Genomic DNA, 21642 nt, shown 5'->3' with positions numbered 1-21642 from the left:
TTTTAATTCATATTTATAGAATTGCTTTTCAAGTGTTGTAAACTTAGTGCTGTGAACTAAGTTAGGATAACTTGGAGAATCAATCACATGACTAAAGAATGGTTAAATTTTCTGATTTTAAATTGAATCTCAAATCCCAATCAAGTTTTTAAACATATATTCAGTAATCATTTTTGCTTAATTAGAATGCCATTTACTTAAAACATTTGTGTCTGAACAAAAGATAATTCAAATATAGTTCACTGGTCTTGGATGCATCACTAAACGGAAGCTTACAGATAGGGGGCATTGCACCTAAATGGTGTTTGTGTTTCACTGGAGGCCATTCAATCCAATGAAGCCAAGGGTCCATGTCATTGTTTTTGCTGCTTGTGAACCCCTTCCTTGCTCTCTTCATCTAATCCCATCAATATAATCTTCTATTCCTTTCTCCTTCATGGGCTTATCTAGCTCCCCCTTAAATGTATCAACACTGTTCACCTCAACCACTCATTCTGATAGTGAGTTCTACGTATTAACCACTTTCTGCGTAAGGAAGTATATCGTGGATTCACTATTGGATTTATTAGTTGCTATCTTTTTGTGACCATTGTATTATGACCCCTAGCTCTGGTCTCATCCTGAAATGAGAACACCACTAACTCTACCCTGTTCAAACTTTCACAATCTTGAGACATCTATCAAATCGCAACAGCCCCCCCACCAAATCTCTTTAAATGAAGGAAGCCCCAGCCTGTTTAGTCTTTCCTGATTGTTAAGAGCCCTCAGTTCTGGTATCATTCTAGTAAAACTTTTTTGCACTTTTGCCAGTGCTTCTATATTTTTATAAAATGGCCACTAGGTTTTCACTGTCCTCCAAGTGTAGTCTAACTAAGGTTTTATACATTTTTTCATTGAGAATGAGTAGTTTTAATTTCACACCATTTCAATACCAAGATTCAAGACAATTATGCTTTCTATTCAATAAAGGGGTATCTTGGAAACTTTAGTAAAATTGTGGTTGGACAGATGTAATTTAATGCCACAAACAATTAAATCAATCTATAAATTATTTTTAAAAGGAAATAGTCAATTTAAAGAGAAATGTTAAAGGATAAGAAAAAAATTGAGGATCGAGTTAGGCAGCTTGTGGAGAAGAATACCAACACAAACTTGATGGGCTGAATGACATTTCTGGAAATAGCATTGATGAATGTTCCTTTAAACATTTACAGCTGACTTTATTTTGTTGTCAGAATTTGAGGTATAGATGCCTATTGTTCAAACTATGGCCTATCTATTGCCAAAAAAAAAATCAAACACATGTTGTTGGTTACCATGCATGCTGTTAGTACCAGTCTTTCAAATAGATTCTCCAATATCCAAACAGACACTTGCATGATAGGTGTGGGGGAGTATTCCAGCGAGCATCTGGCAGAATGTTAAGACAATATTCCACACAGTAACAACTACTTTATTGGTAAATCTGCACCATGTATGTCCTAAGCTGACACTAGAAATTAGAGCTGAATTTTCTGTCAAGGTGATTTTTTTTGCAATATTTCCTATTAGGAACATGTAAAAATGCAATCCTGAATATGCCAAACAAAAAACATTAAGTACAAGATCAAAGAAGTTTTGCATCCCACCCTTATCACTAGCTCTCCACAGCACTAAATTCATACATGTAGCTAACATTGAAGTGGGGCTTTAAACTGAAAATTTCCTCCCACCCCAAAACAGTGGCTTTGGTGCTCTTTTTAAAAAAAAAACTTGATAAAGCAAACACCCTTTAGATTTTAACAAATCTGAAATAAAAACAAAATGTTGGAAAAACTCAGGTCTGGCAGCATCTGTGGAGTCCCTGTGATTCTTCTTCAGTTTCTGTTTTTATATGTCCTTTAGATTTTGCTCTTTACTTGGAAATCTGAGCTGATCCACCTTTTTAGCTGCAACTCCCACAAAACAATGGTACAACCATGTACTTTAAAAAAGTGAAATGTAGGCATCGCTGGCAAGGGCAGTTTTTATTCCCCATCCAGTGGTACTGAGCCACCTTCTTGAATGTAACAGAATGGCTGGCTAGGCCATTTCAAAGGGCAGTTAAGAGTCAGCCACATTGCCACCTTTACTGGGTCTGGCCTACATGTGATTCCAAATGCACAGCAGATTTACTTCCCTAAAGGACATCAGTGAACCAGATGGGTTTTAACAGCAATCTAGTTACATGCTCACCATTACTAATACTAGCTTTGTATTCCAGATTTTAACTTAAGATTCCCAGCTGACATGGTAAAAACATTCAACTGGAGTAAAAATCCAGAGACAACAGTAATAGTGGCTGTTAAGGTAAAAGCATCACTAGTTTAACTGGCTTTTGGTGACATTCTAATGGTTATAATGAGGCCTCTCCAGTGACTCTTCCTTCTCAAGAAAGGATGTTAACTACAAGTTCTTCCCCAGTGTTACAATTTCAGTTTATTCCTTCTCTTTATAATGTAGCTGTAGGTTCCAGGTTTAACACTAACACTGGATTCTGTAAGTAGCCCATGCCCCCATTATCACAATAAAAGGTGACATAGTTGACCTTGATTCCCATTGCTGTAATACAAGTGTTGATGATATTTGGCCCAGAGAAAATCCATTGCCCTCTGCAAGATGCAGTACCCTCTCAGTACTGGACTGAAATGTCTGCCTAGATAACATGGGATTTGAAACACAACCTTCTGCTGCAGATGCCCAATGGACAGAGGCAACAACAGCCATCAGCCTTGTGAAATAAGAATTGTGTAAACAGATGAAGTAAACAACAGTGCAGCAGCTGTATCCAACCTGTGACTCTCGCAGCTTCAGCAGTTCTGATGGCTTTCACTTAAATTTGCTGCAGGAATGTTTGGAAACGACTGCTTTGTGTTATTTGAATTAAGCCAAAGTGTTTAAAATACTCAACCTAAGACATTCAGCTCAAGGAAAATATGACTTGCATGTGCTTTAACTTTGCCAAAAATCTTGTAAACCTGGTGAATAGAATAACTGAGCAATATTTAACTTGTGTTAACATCCCTTCTAAATACGACACAGGTACTGTTGTATAACAGCAAGCATCAAACAGACTGCCTCAAAGATCACAGCAAGAGTTTGCTTAGAAGCACCATTTTTAGAAAAAGATTTAATAAATTAGTCTCAAAACATGATCATGTAGAAAAAGTTAGATAAGTACAACTGCCCTTCATCTAGTAAATTTGTACGTATAGATGGTTATCCACTGTACAAGATAAAAATGTACAAAGTATTTTTTGGATTAAATGAGCTTTACAGTTTTAGTGTCAAACCATTGCATATACATGTGCTGTTGAGGATAATCATACAACATAATCTTAACATGAAATAACCAGCCAGCATTTTGAGACCCTGACAGTGTAGAAAGATCTGCTTATTTACCCAGGATAATATCCTGGAAGGGTAGTAATTGTTAAAGCAGTATTTATAATTAAAACATCTCAAAAACAAGCATAGTACATAAGTGAAGTTTTGATACAATGTACAGTGATGTAGAAGTTAGACAATCAATAATTATTTAGAATCTGTTCCTACTTGAATTTTAACTTGTTCATTAAAAGATGAGTCTGGATCTCAGCACACAATCTCATTGTGCTCCAGTTGAATACATTTTTCTTATTTACATCTGTTTAATTTCTCTGCCTGGTTGGACAATAAATGCATTTGAGGCTTTAGGAAAGTATTGTTGTGCTTTGGTTACTTGAGCCCTTTGAATAGCAAATCTTCATAAAGTAGTTTTACTGTGTTGAAATGATGCCATCTGGAGTTGACGCTGTGCCCTTTCTGCCTCCAATTCTCTGAAGTACACATCATCATCATCCCGTATGATCATTTCCTGGAGTTCATGGATTTCATTCTCCATCTTTGCACGTAGTTCTTTCTTCCATTTTTGGAGAGCCTAGAGATTCAAACAGCTTTAGTAATTTAAGTAACCAGCAGCCTCAAACTTACAACAAGGGATGCTAATTTTCATCTGAAATCCTTGACTCTTTCAGCAAGGCTGTAACAGCAATGTGATTCAAACATTGTACTGGATTACCTACTGATAACTGGTCAAAGAAAAGTGATGGTAATGGAGCCAACAAGTTTGAGTAAAATGAGCTTAAACTGTCTACAACCTGCCATTGTTACAAAAACATTCTCTACTGCTTCCCTCACAATACAATTTTCATGGAGAAATGCAAGCTGGTTGCAAAAAATCTCACTTGCTCTAATGGAGAGAATGGCTGTAAGTTTGTAAGTATGCTTTCTTTAACAGAAAAAGTGGTGATAGAGTGAAAGAAAAATAAAGTTACCTTGTTTTGTGCAGTCTCTCGGATGTTAACTTTCTGCCGCTCCTGTGCCAGAGTTTCAGCCAACATTAAAAACTAGGTTTAAACAAAAGATTTTTTTCAGTTGGTAAGTGCAGGCAATACACTGATCATTACCAATTATAAAATTACACACAGTACACAATCTCCCAGATATTAAATCGTAAACTTCATTATTAGAACATTTTGCTCCAGAGCAGAGAGAAAATCTTTAGAGAACTTCATAATGTCAAAAATAATTCCAATTGCTGGTACAATATTTTAAGGACATTTAAGTCACACTAAATCACTGTCAAAACTATCACCTTCTCCCCCTTATGATGTAGTGGAAATGAGAGAAAAGGTTTAGTCTATTCCAGTGTTTTGCAAACTGACTACGGTGTATATAATAAAAGGTGGGTGTGGGGAAAACTAATAGATTCCCACTCCAGTCTACTATTTTTTTCCCAGGGTAAGGGTGGTGATGTGAACATCAGTGGTAGGACAGATATTAGACCCACCTTGTCCTTTTAGCCATAAGCTCCCTTGTTAAGGAATCAGTCTTGGCATAGTGCCAGCAATCAGAAGCTGGATTGGGGCTTGAATCTAAGATCTTCTGACTCAGCCATGAGCAGATTAACCAGGTTGACACAGCACTAGGATTGAGGGGGTGCTGCCACCTTTCAAAGCCCCATCTGCTCCCGCAAGTTTGCATGAAAGATCCTATGATACTATTTCAAAGAGCAGATGAGTTCTTCCATTGTCCCAGTTAATATTTGTGATGTTGGGGTTGAGAATTAAATAGTATCTGGTAATTTGTCACATGGCTGCTTGTGGAAACTTACAGTAGCCAGTTTGCTCACCATTTCTCTGCACTTCAAATAATACTCGATTGCCCATGGCAGTGCTTTGGGAAGTCAGGTCACAAAAGGTACTACATTAAAAAAAAGTTTACTCTTTCATGTTAGGTACATGTGTTATCAAAATAGAGATAGGTTAGTACAAGGTTCTCATCTCTATTCAAATACCTGATCTCTATAGTAATTCTCCATCGACTGCAGCTCTTCATTTTGCTGTTTCTTGTACTCCTGACGTTTCTCTTTAGTGTAAGTCTTCAATTCACGCAGTCTCTGTTTCTGAATTTCCAAACCCTCCTCAAACAGGTTTTTAAAAATCTTTTGAATTAGGAAAGTAATTAATTAGTCTGCTGCACTCAATATGTAAAACTTCCAGTAACTTATCTACATTAAATACACTGGTCACCATGACGTTTTTCTTTAATAAAATTAAAATTCTCTCAAATAATTGTACTTATTTTTTGGTGTTTATGGAGATGCATGTCCTGCAATAGCACTTTTTAGTTTGTCACATTTGTAATATGGCCACTAATAATCACGTACTTATGGTGCCTTCAAGGTAGCAAAATGTTGCAGGTGGGAGAGACTGGTTTCGTAAGTTGTCGTTTGTGTAGAATGATCAGGAGCAAACAAGGAAATGACAATGGTAAAATGTGGAAGAAAAAAGAAGAGGATCAATGAAGGTGATGGCATAGTGGTACTGTCACTGGACTGGTAATCCAGAGACCCAGGGTAATGCTCCCAGGTTCAAATCCCACCAATGCAAATGGTGGAATTTGAATTCAATAAAACATCTGGAACTAAAAGCCTAAACTATTGTCAATTGACATTAAAAACCCATCTGGTTCACTAATGTCCTTTAGAGGAGGAAATTTGCTGTCCTCACCTGGTCTGGCCTACATGGGACTCCAGATCCACAGCAATTTGGTTGTCTCTTAATTAGGGATGGGCACAACAACCACATCCCACAAATGAATTTTTTAAAAAAGCGACTGCCACATTGTAGCTGTAATCTTGGTCATGAATACAATTTGAACCTCAACTCAGAACAAAATACTGAAGTTGCAGCTATAGGGAGCAGCTTTGGAGGCAAGTCAAACAGGATGTCTTTGGTCTTAATACAATTAGAGGAAGTTCAGGCTCATCCAAGAAAATTAGAGGTGGGAAGGAGGACAGAAATCATAAAGAAGCTTTTAAAAAGGTGATTGGAGCAGGACAATGCAGAGTAGAATAGCAGGAGGCCCAAAAGATGTTGGCTGTACAGGGCAGGAAATCTATGGTTACATGGAGACAGTTAAGCATGAAGCCAAGTGAGGGCCGTGCCAGAAAGTGAGTCAGAGAAGAGGCAGTTTTTAGAAACAAAATGTGCAAATGGATTGGCCTGTAATATACACTTGGGGGAAGTACCCCTGCAAATAGTAATCAGTACAAAGTAGAATGAGGGTCCAGCTGGACTAGGAGCAAAGCTCCCTAATGGTAGGAGTTTCACTGCTTCATTCCAGCCAAGGATTCCACTTTTCACTGACAACAGAGGTGTCAATGCAAAATGATCTGCTTCACATCAGCAATGCTGCTTCATTGTTGATGAACCCTCAGTATGATGCCAGTGCAGATTTACCCCTTGTAACACAGATGGCCATGTTAATTCAGAGACACACTCCTGTGCTGTACAGATTAGTGCCTCACCCTTTCTTCCCGAGTCCTCGCTCGCATCATTTTTGCACGCAGTTGAACATGGTAATCAGTATAGTATTTCTTAGCACGGGCAATTTGCTGCCTTTGCTCCTTCATCTTGTTCTGGGCAGATTTCTGCTGTCGGATTCGTTCTTTAAACTCTTTCTGAAGGTGAAGTAGAAAGGAGGATTGTTTAGAAGGGATTATTTTCATGCAAAGAGTTTTCAACAGTTGTACAAGGAGCTACTGGAGCAGACATTTAAGAAATTAACTGCACTTGAAGCCAAACAGTGTTACGGAGAAAAATGGAACTACAGTAGATAGCTCCTGGTGAGACAGCTAAAACAAATAATGCATTCCCCAAGGAGTTGAAGAAAAAAGATCAGACCAAGGTTTTTTTTTTCCTTCCCGTAGTGTCAGTAAAAATTTTATTTTCTGCATCAGGCACAGTATTGAAGAGTTAAAGGGAGGCTTTATTAAAAATTGTATTTAAGTTTTTAAAAATACACTCATGATTGCATCCTTTAACAAGCCTCACCAGACGCTGGTTGTGATCCTGCTCCTTTTTAATGATACTAATCAGGAGATCATGCTTTTTCTGGGCATCTTCAATCTGTTGAGAAAAATGGGAGTAGTTGTCATTGGAGAGGTATCAGGAGTGTACAGTGTGCTCAGTTGGTGTCCCAGCAAACATGGAATATAAAAGCCGTATTAACCTCCCTACACACATTGTTGGTCAGGCTATCAGAAGCAAGTAAAAAGCAAGTATCTACAGCGCAAAAAATGTAGATTTGGCTAGTCGTCTTGAACAAAGCTCGTGAGGTACGAGATTCAACTCACTGCTGATTGAAGCTTGGCTTGGTTCCGGTCCTGATCAAGACCGGACTTGATCAACTGTTCTATCTGCTTAAATTGCTGCTTCCACATTCGATTCAGAGTGTGCGGCGATATCGGAAGATAAGGAAACTCTTCCAATAATAAAGGTAGGAGGTCATTATCTTGTATCTTCACTGCAAAAAAAAAGACACACTTAAATATCCTTGACTAGAGAAAATTGCACATTAAAGCTCAAAAAATTACATAATTCAAGCATCATATTCAGAGCAATCAACCCTGCAGTTTAAAAAGACAGAACTTTGATCAGCGTCAGATTGGAGTATGTGCAGGTGTTGGATGTAATGCAGGTTCTTTTTTGTGAAACAAAAACAAAAATTGCTGGAAAAACTCAGCAGATCTGACAGCATCTGTGGAGAGAAAGACAGTTAACCTTTCGAGTCTTTTACAGAACTGTGTGAAGTTCATCAACCATGCACCAGATGGCAGCAACCAATGATGACAAGGTACTAGCACCAGAGGGCAGCAATAAGCACACTTGAACCCCAATACCTTGAATAAGTTACAGTTTATACAGATAGTGCCATTTATGTTAGAATAAACCTGCTGTCATGTCTAATATTTCACTATACTCATGGAGTACAGGGTGATGCTGGCTGTATTGGTATGAAACAACCAAAAGAGACTCCCACAAAAATCAACCACACTAATTATAAACTATAAACAGTTCATAAGGAGCTTGTACTTGGATTGGAGTAATACCCAAGCATATAAAAACTTACCTCCCCATAGAGTAAATCATTACACTTAGTGTACAAAAAAAGTTGAGTTATTGTCTGGGACACACTGCCTTAGAAAGGGCAGTGGAAAATGATTTGATCATTTTCAAAAAGGGAATTGAATAAATACTCAAGGAAAATTTTACAGGGCCATGGAGAAAGAGGACTGGGACTAATTGGATAGTTCTTTCAATCAGCTGGCACATGCATGATGGGCCAAATGGTCTACTTCTACACAGGTAGTGGGTGAGGGAAAGGGAGTGGATGAGGGGATTTAAGTGCAAATACCTTGCACATAGTCCAACCACCCCAAAATGCACAGAGCTGAAAAGATGTTAAAGAGGAAGTTTAGAGGGGGCTAAAGACAGTCTTAATGTGCGATAGGAAGCAGGCAATGGATGAGTTGAAGCTGGTTTTAAGTGGAGTTTGAGGCTAGCAAGGTGCTAACAGGTAGGTAAAGTCCATCCTCCATCAAGGGCAAAAGTAGCCTCTATTGGAAAAACCAGATCTGCAGGTGACTAAAGATATGGATGAGGTTTCGTGAGGTGAGGTGAGATGTATGCTTTTTGTGTATGCCAAGATTAAAAAAAGAGGAACGGCCATTCCCAATTTTGTCTGATAAAGCAGTTGTTGGCAGGTGGTGGGCACTGGAAGAGAGCCAGTTTGAGTAAAAGCTGATACTGGAGAGTCATGATCAATTTTACTTACTTCCATCAACATAACTTGCCTTTAATACAAGTACATAAAAATTGAAAACATGCTACATTATTCCAATTGTGGGCCATCTTGATTAGCTTAAAAGCTAATCTCCTAATCCCCCCTCCCAAGTTTTATCTTTTTTTTTTTACAGCTCTTTAAAAGCATGGCTCCAGTTGTCTGTTATATCCCACCTCACTCACCAATCTTCTGAATCCAACTCACTGCTCATTTTCTTGATTCCCCTGGCTCCACAGTCAACAGCAGAGTTTTCTGCCATCAAGGTCCAGCATTCTACTCCTGAATCCTCCCAACTCATTTCATCTCTGTCCAAGCCCAATGTTTAGCCACTTCTTTGATCACCTGCCCAGATGCTTTCCTTGGCACCTGCTCGGCATCCATTCACCTCTCCCTCCCTTTCATGATCCACCCGGGTAGGCTCAGTTACGCCAAGGAATCCATAAAAGTGCACGTTGTTGATGGCTGTAGCAGACATTCATAGCTCAGCCCTCTGAACTTAACAGAATGAAACAAGTAAAAACACAGGTTAAAATTACAACAGCAAATACTAGGGCAAAGTTCGAAGGGTTCTGGGGCTGGTGTATCCAGTGTATTTTGGCCCAAGGTTGACGTTCTGTACAATTATCCTTAGTGGTTCCACAAGTTAACACATTTCTCTCAATCACAATTTTCCACCCAGCAGAATCAAGCTATTTCTTTGAATTCTTACTTGGAGTTGCTTTCTTTGGCTTTGCCACTCCTGTCAGTGTCCACTGGCTGTGCTTAGGCTTTCGTGGTGTGGTTTTTGCAGAGTAAACTTTCGCTGGCTGTGGGGTTTTTGGAGTTTCTTTGAAGATATTTTCTTTATATTCTTGTTCCTTCATAGCAGATGTAGAACAGATGTCAAGTACACGAAAGGAATAGTCTGCTCATTTTATTTAGAAACTGGAGCATCACAAGGCACCATGTGATGAGTTAGTACAAATATTTTAAAGGCAAACAGCAACAGCTAATTAAACATTGACTGAATATTGAGTGTCAAGGTAGTGTGTGAATTGTGGCATTCATTACGCATTATATTTATGAACTTAATACAAAATAAATTAGCCTTGCGATTGTGTACAACATATGTCCTTTAGGGAAGGAAATCTGCCATCCTTATTTCAAACCGATATGTGACTCCAAACCCAGAGCAATGTGATTGATTGTTAATTGCCCTCCAAAATGGTCCAGCAAGTCACTCAATTGTTTAGGGATAAGTAACAAATGCTGGCCTTGTTAGCGATGCCCACATTTTGTGAACATTTAAACAGTCGTAAGCTGCTAGCCTAGTTACTGATAGTCTTTACTGAAGATGTAATTTAAAAAGAAAATCAAATTAAGACATTAAGACTCACTGCTTTCTTGACACTTCTTTTCTCTTTTTCAATTTTAGCTTTCTCTTTTATTTTGTAGTTCTCCAGATCTTCTCTGTAACACTCACTCACTGCCTGCAGGGGTTTAAAAAAAGTCAAAAAATATTTATGCAGGGAACATCACTATTAACAGCGGTTGACAAGACCAGAATGGTGATTGGTTTTCACATCCACTATCAACAAATTATCTAATAGCTTTGTCATGGTTTGGTAGAATGGGAGTGAAATGGTTTAAAAAAAAAAAATCACTTTCCATCACTTTGCTGATTGTACAGTTCCCAGCACCAGCTAGGCTTTTGTACAGCTCCCAGTACCAGCTAGGCTTTTGATGCTGCTGGGTTTCACCTGTTGGAACGCTGATGAGTTGGATAGTTATGTCTTCATCATTAACTTATTTCTATAACAACGTTAGTTTAATTAAACAAAAATATTTCACAGGTGTATCATAAAACAAAATGACACCGAGCCACATACGATGATATTAAATCAAATAACCAAAAAATTGGTCAAAAAGGTAGGGTTTGAGCAGTGTATTAAAGGAAGACAGTCAGCCAGGGAGACAGAGGTGTAGGGAGGGTACTGCAGAACTTAGGTCTTAGGCATTGAAGGCATGGGTACAATTTTTAAACACTCTCACAGGATGTGGGCACTGCTGGCTAGGCCAGAATTTATAGCCCATCCCCAATTGCCCTCGGAGATGCTAGTGAACCACCTTCTTGAACTGCTACAGTCCATGAGGTGTAGGTACAGAGACGGAGTTCCAGGATTTTGACTGAGTGATGGTGAGTGGGATGCCAATCAAGTGGGCTGATTTGTCCACCAAGGGTGGAATAATTAAAATTGGGGATGCACAATAGTCCAGAATTAGATAGGTATATCTGAGGGTTGTGGGGCTGGAGATTACACAGCTAGGGAGGGTTGATGCCATGGAGAATTTTGAAAAAGGATGAGGATTTTAAAATTAAGACTTTGCTTGACTAGGGACCAATGTGGGACAGCGAAGGTAAACATGATAGATGAACAGGACTTGGTGCAAGTTAAGGCACAAGCAGCTGAGTTTTGGATGACCAGTTTATAGAGAGAAGCATGTGGGAGACCAGCCAGGTGTGCATTGGAGTAGTTGAATCTAAAGTTAACAAAGGCACGAATGAGGGTTTCAGCAGTGGATGAGCTGAGACAGGGGCAAAGTTAGAGGTAGAAATCAGCAATCTTAGTAATGGGACAAATATAAGATTGGAGCTCAGCCTGAAGTTAAACATGATATCAAATGTTACGAGCAGACTGGCTCAATCTCAGACTGTTGCCAGGAAGAGGGATGGAGTAGGGACCAAAACAATGGCTTTGGTCTTCCAAATATTTAATTAGAGGAAACCTCTGCTCATTTAGTACTGGATATTGATAAGCAGTCTGACAATTTATCAACTGTGGTGGAGGAGTCAGAGGTGGTGGTAGAGAGGCTAGAACTGGGTGTCATCAGTGTACACGTCCATCACATTGTCCAGAATATAATTTCCTTGTACTTCAATGGATTTAAAGTTTATAGCACAGAAGGAATCCATTCACCCATCAAGTTATTCATTCAGTAAAATAGAAATGTACTTTTCCACACTTTCTCCATTGCTCTGCATCTTTCTTAGCTTCAAATGCCACTCTACTCTTCCTTTAAAAGGATATAATCAATAGCATTGCATCTTTCCAACATTCTCTGCATACAGAAGTTTCTCCTTGATGTTTTACTTTTTTTTTAAACTGAATTTTAAATAAAATGACTGGACACCACTGACTCCCCCACTACAGGAAATAAGGCCATTTGCCCTTTTTTCTTTTATTCATTCATGGGATGTGAGCATTGCTGGCAAGACAAGGATTTACTGCCCATATCCAATTGCCCAAGGTGGTGGTGAGCCAGCCACTTCTTGAACTGCTGCATTCTGTGGGGTGTAGGTACACCCCATAGTTGCTGTTATGTAAGGTTTCTCGGTTTTTGATCCAACGCTTCTTAAAATTTTTTTTTAAGATCTCATCACAATTTATCCACAGGTTTCCTCCTCAATCTCACTGCCAAATGTTTTGTGTCACATATATAGAATTGTAAAACACTACATGCCTAACCCAAAATTTGACACTGAATATTACTCGTACAGGTGCTACTGCTTTGACAACTCTCCTGTATGATGTACTCTCTAGAGCATCTGTTTCCAATATAATTAAATGTAATCAGTAAGCTTCAGTCAGCTTTTAATACTTGATCAAGTCATCTAATAAATTTCAGAACAGTAGACCAACTTTGATGCGACTCCATTAATCAAGACTGAGCTCAAACTCAACAAATTTAAGAACATGTGACTAAAATGACTTAAGTTAAAAGTATACTTGCGCGGAACTTTTTTTCTTAAAAAGGATTTTTTTTAAAAAGTGAAACTTGTAAGAACAAATATGCAAAGAAGTCTCACATTCAAATAGTAAAGGACTGGACTTAGCAATGTGGAACGAAATGATATGGGTCACTGTGATGCATACAACATAGATGAATATTTTATTACATTCGCAGTAATAAAAGATCCAGTAAAATTGCTCAAATTCTAATAGAGTTTCAAAAAGCACTGCCTACTCTATAATGATAAATATTAGTTTGGAAGGCTGTACAGTAGGATAGCTTGATACTCTTGAAGCTGCATTATGAACAGGATAATGCATCATCTTTCAAATGATTCTTTAAGGGTGCATTTATATTCAAAGTGCTACAAACTGATTTAGGTTTGGTTAAGAGTTAGTGAGGCTCTGGGGTCAACTAACTTACCTTTGCTTTCATCCTTTGCTGGTCCATTTCTTTTTGTAGTTCTCTGCGAATTTTCCTCATTTGTCCTTTTGAATCATTGTTGAGAGCAGCTTCAAACTCAGCTGGTACAGTGCGTCGTGGTGGTGATGGTGATAGGGAGCGGGCACGAGCTGGCTTCCTGGTATGTAGTGGTGCTTTATAATAGGTGGAAAAGAAAAAGTTATACTAGTCTAGTATTTACAATCATTTTTACAAGGCGATTTACTAAATATTCTCATCCAGGAACTGTCCACGTCAAAACATGGTTATTTCAGTGCAGCCTTCACTTAAAATGTCCATGCTTAAACGTTTGCTTTTAAATCAACCAAAAAAGCGATAAGGCTATATAGTGTTGAGTATTCTGTTTATTTTGGGCAGAAACAGCTTTGTTTCCTCACCAGTTCCAAATCTTGATAAATTAGATACTAATTATATTTCATTCTACTTGGTGTTTCTGAACTTCAAATAACTGGACTAAATATCAGAAGTTGAATTAAATGTTTCCTGTGAGTGGTTGTGTCATTTCCTGCATTCAAATGGTTAGGTCTTGCCATTATCAAGTAATCCTCCCTTTACAATTGCGTAGTGTGGGCCAGGTGGTTTTCAGTACGTTTTATTTCAGTTCACATTATGCCAGAGGTCAGATATTGCCAGACTACGATACCAGATGTGCTTTTTAGATAATTGCAAACAGTAAATTTAAAAATTGGAAAGCTGATCGAGAGGATAGCGCATTCCTACTCCACAGTGCCCACCACCTCCAGGCTCTCAGCAGTCGGGTTACATCAGTGGGGGGGAATAAAAATCACATTCTCACAAACACATCTGCTATAAGCCGTGGGGACAGTACAGTATTAGCAAAACACTATCTTGTGCTGCAATTATGCAGCACTGGGTTGTCACCAGCAGAGGTCTTCACCGAGTCGGGTTGATGGTAGGTTAGGTTAGTGACAGAAATCCAGGATTGCAGCATTTTAAGGTTCATCCTTTTTTGGTGTAGGGATCACCTGCAAACAGTGTCACATTCTCACTTGTGCCAGCCCATCTGCCACCCACACATATCTTCCAAAATACAATGACAGCAACTTAAATGGGCAATACACCCAGAAAACATTTTTTTTGCAACAGTAATAGCAAATCAACACATGCAGGATGATACAGAAAAAGAAATAAGCACGACACACCCAGAAATTCCCTCACAGTACAGCTAGGGTCTACGTTTTAGATGAAAATCTTTGTGCAGCAACTTTGTCTCACGAGGTCCAATGATATCAATTAGCTTGGAGCAATTACTGAACCGAACAGTGAGGAGGAAACTGAATGGTTGTCAGGAAACACAACTAAAAGACAATTGGAGCATTCATTTGTATGCATTAACCCCAATTACTCTCACTGTCAGATTCAGTGAGCTATCATAGGTCATTGTCCTAGCCCAAATATTAATACCTCAATTAAAATTAAATATACTTAAATATTTTGAAAGAGATTTTGAAATAAACTAATGAGATTCACTTTAGAAGTGTTAATGAAGGTCTTCAAAATTATGAAGGAGTTCAATAGGGGAGACAGAGTATTTCCATTTGTAGTGACAATCAAAACTAGGGGCCATAAATACAAGACAGCCACTAATAAACCCAATAAGGGATTCAGCAGAAGCTTCTTTACGCTGAGAATGTGGAACCTGCTGCCACTAAGAGTAGTTGAGGCAAATAACATTGATGCTTTCAAATGCAAGCTAGATGAGCATAAGGGAGAAAGAATAGGACATGTTGATGGGCTGATGTGAAGAGGGGTGGAAGGAAGCTGGTGTAGCAAATTAACCAGTTGGATTGAATAGCCTGTTTCTTTGTTGTGCATTCTATTAAATGAACCCCTCAGCTCTGCTGGACCGAGCTTCAAGTATCTATTCTAAATCCCTAGCAGCTTGGTCCTGCCCCCAGAAGCTTATTTAGAATGCAGTTCAACAGGTTCAAACTCTCACCAGGCAACTGTTGAATTCTTCTATATTCAGTGATGCTGTCACTGTGTTGAGACAATTTATCTTCTTCTTTGCAATTATGAGCTTCATACTTGTCACCCAGGGCTTGTTTCAACATCTGTTAAATGATAAGACCAGTCAATTAATAGACAGCTCTACTGACCATCATTTCTAAGAATCATAGGATCATTGAATGATATAAATGGAGGAGGCAACCATTTGATCTATTGCATCTGTTCTTTAAAAAGAGCGAACTAATGAGTTCCACTCCCCTGCATTCCCCCACCTCCTAGTACTGCACTTTTTTCCCTTCAAATAAATATCCAATTACATATTGAAAGTTATTGTTCAATCTGCTGCCATCAACCTTATAAGCAGTGCATCCTAGATCATAACTCACTGCATTAAGAAAAAAATCCACTATTCTCACATCTACTTATGATAATTACCTTAAATCTGTTGTCCGTGGTTACTAACCTTTCTGCTTCTGGAAACGGTTTCTCCTTATTTACTCTATCAAAATCTTTTGTAGTTTTGAACACTTATATCACAATTCCCCTTAACCTGATCATTGTGAACCCTAGCTTCTCTAGTCTCTCACATAACTGAATTCTATCATCCCTGGTTGGCAAATTTGAGTGCAAAAACAATAGGGCAGTAATAGTTGGAGATTTCAACTATCCTAATATCAACTGGATATGAATAGTGTGAAGGGCACAGAGGGCACAAAGTTCTTGAACTACATTCAAAGAACTTTTTAAACCAGCATGTAACAAGCCTAACAAGAGGGGGTGCAGCTCTAGATTTAGTCTTAGGAAATGAAGCATTGGGAGACTATTTTGGAGATAGTAACCACAAAAGAGTTAGAATTAGCATCATTATAGAAAAGGACAAAGACAGAACAGGAGTGAAAGGTCTAAATTGAGTGGTGGGGTGGGGAGGAAGACAAATGTTCCAAAGCGATGAAAGTGGACTGGATACAGGTAATACAGGGAAAGCATCAAATCAGTGGGAGGCATTCAAAAGTGCAATTCTATGGAGAGGGTAGACATGTCCCCATAAAGAAAAAGGGTCGTACAGCCAAATCTAGAGCCCCCTGGTTATCCAGAAGCATACAGAGGAAGATAAAGCATAAAAAGAAAGCTTATGACAGTCACAAAAAGTTTAATATTGTAGAAAGCCTAGAGTGTAGAAAGTACAGGAGTGAAGTAAAAAAGGAAATTAGGAAAGCAAAGAGGATATGAAAAAATATTGGCTGGTAAAACCAAAGAAAATCCAAATATGTTTTACCAGTACATTGTTGAGTGCAAGAGACTAATTAAGCAAAGGGTAGGGCATATCAGAGATGTACATGATACTTGTGGGTTGATGCAGAAGATGTAGGCAGGGTTCTCAATGAGTACTTTGTCTTTACTTAGGGGAGGGATGATGCAGACATGCTTAGCTAAAGAGGAGGAGTGTGAAATATTAGATTCATTACTTAATGAAAGAGGAAGTACTGGAAGGACCGACATCTTTGAAAGGTGGATAAATCACCAGGACCAATTGGCTTACACCAAGGCTGTAAAAAGGAAGCCAAGGAGGAAGTAGCGAATGTTCTAAAGGATCATTTTTCAATCCTCACCGGATACAAGCGAGGTACCAGAGGTTTGGAGGTCTGCGGACATTGTACAATTATATAAAAAGTGTGAGGGATAGGCCAGAAAATTATAGGTCAGTTAGTCTGACTTCGGTGGTGGGAAAATTGTTGGAATAAATTCTGAGGGACAGGATAAACTGTGACTTAGAAAGGCACGGATTAATCAGGGATAGTCAGCACGGTTTTGTTAGGAGAAGATTGTGTCTTACTAACTTAAAATTTTTTGAGGAAGTAACAAAGAGGATTGATGAGAGTAGTGCAGTGGATGTTGTCTACATAAATTTTAGTAAGGCATTTGACAAGGCCCCACATGGCAGACTGGTCAGAAAAAACAGGATCCATGAAAAATAAAAGGTGGAGAGTTGGATCTAAAATTGGCTCAGCAACAGGAAACATAAGGTAATGGTTGATGGATGCTTTTGCGAATGGAAAGCGATTTCCAGTGGCATTCCACGGGGCTGAGCCTTGGGCCCTTGCTGTTTATATTTCCTGATCATGCCTCCCACAAAACTTGGCCATGTAGTTGATAGTGAAGAGGATCTCTGTTGTCTCCGGAATTATATCAATGTCTGGGTTGAGTGGGTGGAAAAGTGGCAAATGGAATTCTATCTGGAAAAGTGAGGAGTAATGAATTTGGGGAGGGAAAACAAAACAAAGGAATACTTAATAAACAGGAGGATATTGAGAGGGATTGAGAAAGTGAGAGACCTTGGAATGCATATCCACAGGTCCCTGAAGGTGGATAAGGTGGTAAAGAAAACATATGGAATGCTTTCCTTTATTGGATGAAGCATTAAACACAAAGCAGGGATGTATTGCGGGAACTGTATAAAACGCTGGTTAGGCCACAATTGGAATTGTGTACAGAGCTCTGGTCACGTTACAGGAAGGACATAATTGCTCTGCAGAGAGTAGATATTTACAAGAATGTTACCAGGGCTGGAAAATTGCAGCTATGAGGAAAGATTGGATAGGCTAGGGTTGTTTTCCTTGGAAAAGATGAGTCTGAGGGGGACCTAATTGAGGTGTACAAAATTGAGAGAGGCCTAGGTAGGGTAGACAGGAAAGACCCATTTCCCCTAGGGGGCACAGATTTAAGGTGATTGGTAGAAGGATTAGAAGGGATATGAGGAAAAACATTTTCACCCAGAGGGTAGTGGGCATCTGGAATTCACTGGCCAAATTGATGGTTGAGGCTGAAACGCTCAACTAATTTAAAAAAGGTACCTCAATCTGCACCTGAAGTGCTGTAACCTGCAAGGCTATGCACTAGGTGCTGGAAAATGGGATTAAAGTGAGCAGCTAGTTTTTTTTTTGGCTGGTGCAGACAATGGGCTGAATGGCCTCTTTCTGCACTGTAACTTTATGGTTCTATGGTATCATTCTGGTAAATCTCCTCTACACCTCCTAGGTGTGGACATCCTACCTAAAAAGTGTAGTGCCCAGAATAGGTTACACTTCTACAGCTGAGGCCTAACCAGTGATTTATAAGAACTTAGCATAACTTCCCTCACTTTTACACACGAACATACAGATTAGGAACAGGAGTAGGCCACTCGGCCCAAGTCTGCTCTGCCATTCCATAAGGTCATGGCTGATCTGATTGTAACCTCAACTCCACGTTCCCACATACACCTGACAACCTTTCACTCCCCCTTGCTTATCAAGAATTTACCTACCCCTGCCTTAAAAATATTCAAACTCTGCTTCCACCACCTTTTGAGGAAGAGAGTTCCAAAGACTCACGACCTTCAGAAAAAAATTCTCATCTCCGTCTTAAATGGGTGACCCCTTACTTTCAAGCAGTGACCCGAGTTCTAGATTCTCCCACAAGAGGAAACATCCTTTCAACGTCCACTCAGTCTAGACCCCTCAGGATCTTATATGTTTCAATCAAGTCACTGCTTACTCTTCTAAGTTCCAGGGGATACAAGCCTAGCCTGTCCAACCTTTCCTTGTAAGGCAACCCTCCCTTTCCAAGTATTAGTCTAGTAAACCTTCTCTGAACTGCTTCCGGAATATTTACATCCTTCCTTAAATAAGGAGACCAATATTGTACATGGTTCAGGCAGTTCTCGGACTTAGGATACAATTGATTCCTGTAAACCGTGTCTTAAGTCAAAACATCATAACTAGGAACCAATTTTCCATAAGAACAATGTTATAAATGGGGGATTGATTTCTGAACCAAAACCAGAAAGCTTATTTTCACCAAAATAACCCAGAATATCGTACTCAATCAATTATAGATGAGTAATTTAGCAACATGAATGTATTTTCGTAAATAATCATATTAGCATAAAAAAATCGGAACAGCAACTGAGTTGATGTGCATGTATGAACATTTGAACTTGTTCGTTGGCGTGGTGTAAAGTCAAAACGGTGTCAATTTATAAAAGTCATTAAGTGCCATATGTCATAACTCGAAAGTCGTAAAGTTGAGGACTGCCTGTACAACAGATGTGGTCTCGCCAATGCCTTGTATAACTGAAACATAACCTCCCTACTTTTGTATTCAATTCACCTTGCAATAAATGATAACATTCTATTAGCTTTCCTAATTAGTTGCTGCACCTGCATACTACCCTTTTGCGATTCATGTACTAAGACACCCAGATCCCTCTGCATCTCAGAGCTCTGCGATCTCTCACCATTTAGATAATATGCTTCTTTTTTGGCAGGAAGAGTAAAATGGACAATTTTCATATTTTTCAAAACATTTTCATATTTTGTACTATACTTAGAGGGCCAAGGATCCTATATTATGCTTTCTTGCCAATTTCAGCTTCTGACACATGACACACACACACACAATTCTCTGGACATCAGTGTCAGGCATTACCCATTGCAGTATTAAGATAAAGAAGGTTTTTTGGAACAAAAAAAAAAAAAAGCAAGCAGCAGCTTTACTTGATTTCCCATTTAGTGCTCCCCACCTCTTTTCATTAGAATGACAGGACTGCCCCTGCCACAATCAGCACAGACGGTGCCAGTGAAGCTTCTGTGGAATATGGACACAGGTGTCATTATTGCTACCCAACATTTCAAATTGCAACCTGACTCAAATGAACAGAGCTCACTGGCAGGACCGTTATTTTTGTGTCAAATATTCAAAATTAATTAATTAATTTATCTGGTTAGTCACTAACTGTTGTAAGTGACAATACTCTACTCTCTTACCATATCAAGTTGGCGCAGCTTTTGAGAAAGCTTTTCAGACATCTCATGCAGCTCCTCTTCTGCTAGGATATCCCGTGCTCTTCTACGAGATAGAGGTTCATCTCTAAATGAACTGCTTACATCACCTTGGTCTTTACGGTTACTACAGAAAGTGAAGTTGCCATTAGAAAAGATTGGAGATTGTAGCATTTTCATACATTCACACAGGTCAATTTTAAACAGTTAAAACCAAATAACTGCTTTTTTCTCCTCATTCATTCATGGGATGTGGGCATCACTGGCTAGGCCAGCATTTATTATCCATCCCTAATTGCCCTCGAGTAGCTGGAGGTGAGTTGCCTTCTTGAACTGCCGCAGTCCATATGGTGTAGGTAAACCCATAGTGCTGTTAGGGAGGGTATTCCAGGATTTTGAACCAGTGATAGTGAAGGAACAGCTATGTATTTCCAAGTCAGGGCTATAAGTGGCTTGGAGGGGAACTTCCAGATGGTGGTGTTCCAATGTGTCTGCTGCCCTTGTCCTTCTAGATGGTAGTAGTCATGAGTTTGGAAGGTGCTGTCAAAGGAGCCTTGGTGAGTTCCTGCAGTGCATTTTGTAGATGGTACACACTGCTACCACTGTGCGTTGGTGGTGGAAGAAGTGAATGTTTGTGGATGGGATGCCAATCAACCAAGCTGCTTTGTCCTGGATGTTATCAAGCTGCTTGAGTGTTGTTGGGCAGCACTCATCAGGCAAGTGGAGAGTATTCCATCACATCCCCGACTTGTGCCTTATAATGTAGATGATGGACAGGCTTTGGGGAGTCAGGAGGCGAGTTACTTGCCACAGGATTCTCAGCCTCTGACTTGCTTATGCAGCCAGTGTTTATATGGCTATTCCAGTTCAATCTCTGGTCGATGTTGATAATGGGGGATTCAGCGATGGTAATGCCATTGAATGTCAAGGGGTGATGGTCAGATTCTCTCTTGTTTGAGATGGTCATTGCCTGGCATTTATATTACTTGCCATCTGTCAGCCCAAGCCTGGATATTGTTCAGGTTACGCTGTTGGACATGGAGTGTTTCAGTATCTGAGGAGTTACGAATGGTGCTGAACATTGTGTAATCGTCAGCAAACATCCCCACTTCAAACCTTATGATGGAAGGGAGGTCATTAAATGAAGCAGCTGACGATAGTTAGGACTTGGACACTACCCTAAGGAACCCCTGCAGTGATGTCCTGGAACTGAGATGATTGACCCCCAACAACCCTAACCATCTTCCTTTGCGCTATGTATGACTCCAACCAGTAGAAAGTCTCCCCCTCCCCCGACTCCAGTTTTGCTAGGGCGCCACACTCAGTCAAATGCTGCCTTGATGTCAAGGACAGCCACACTCACCTCACCTCTTGCGTTCAGCTCTTTTGTCCATGAGTGGCCCTGGCAGAACCCAAAGCATTTGGCTTT

General features: G+C 39.5%; 1 protein-coding gene across 3 annotated transcripts in view; it reads right to left on the bottom strand.

Moving 5' to 3' along the window:
- Positions 1 to 3133: 3133 nt before the first annotated feature.
- The window catches only part of LOC121293627 (centrosomal protein of 95 kDa-like), a 53098-nt gene continuing 34589 nt past the window's right edge, over positions 3134 to 21642 (bottom strand). For all 3 annotated transcript variants that reach the window (XM_041216764.1, XM_041216765.1, XM_041216763.1), the window contains 11 exons: positions 20199 to 20340; positions 15383 to 15497; positions 13384 to 13556; positions 10566 to 10658; positions 9899 to 10046; positions 7700 to 7869; positions 7398 to 7472; positions 6872 to 7024; positions 5357 to 5503; positions 4335 to 4406; positions 3134 to 3937 (listed from right to left, as the gene is read on the bottom strand). In XM_041216764.1, coding sequence (XP_041072698.1) covers positions 3764 to 3937; positions 4335 to 4406; positions 5357 to 5503; positions 6872 to 7024; positions 7398 to 7472; positions 7700 to 7869; positions 9899 to 10046; positions 10566 to 10658; positions 13384 to 13556; positions 15383 to 15497; positions 20199 to 20340 — 1462 coding nt within the window. In that variant the 3' untranslated portion in view covers positions 3134 to 3763. The remainder of the gene's footprint in view (positions 3938 to 4334; positions 4407 to 5356; positions 5504 to 6871; positions 7025 to 7397; positions 7473 to 7699; positions 7870 to 9898; positions 10047 to 10565; positions 10659 to 13383; positions 13557 to 15382; positions 15498 to 20198; positions 20341 to 21642) is intronic.

This window comes from Carcharodon carcharias, chromosome 22 (genome assembly GCF_017639515.1).
Source record: "Carcharodon carcharias isolate sCarCar2 chromosome 22, sCarCar2.pri, whole genome shotgun sequence".
Taxonomy (NCBI): Eukaryota; Metazoa; Chordata; class Chondrichthyes; order Lamniformes; family Lamnidae; genus Carcharodon; species Carcharodon carcharias.
Note: the sequence above shows the minus strand (reverse complement) of the source record. Positions and strands in the feature narration are given on the sequence as shown.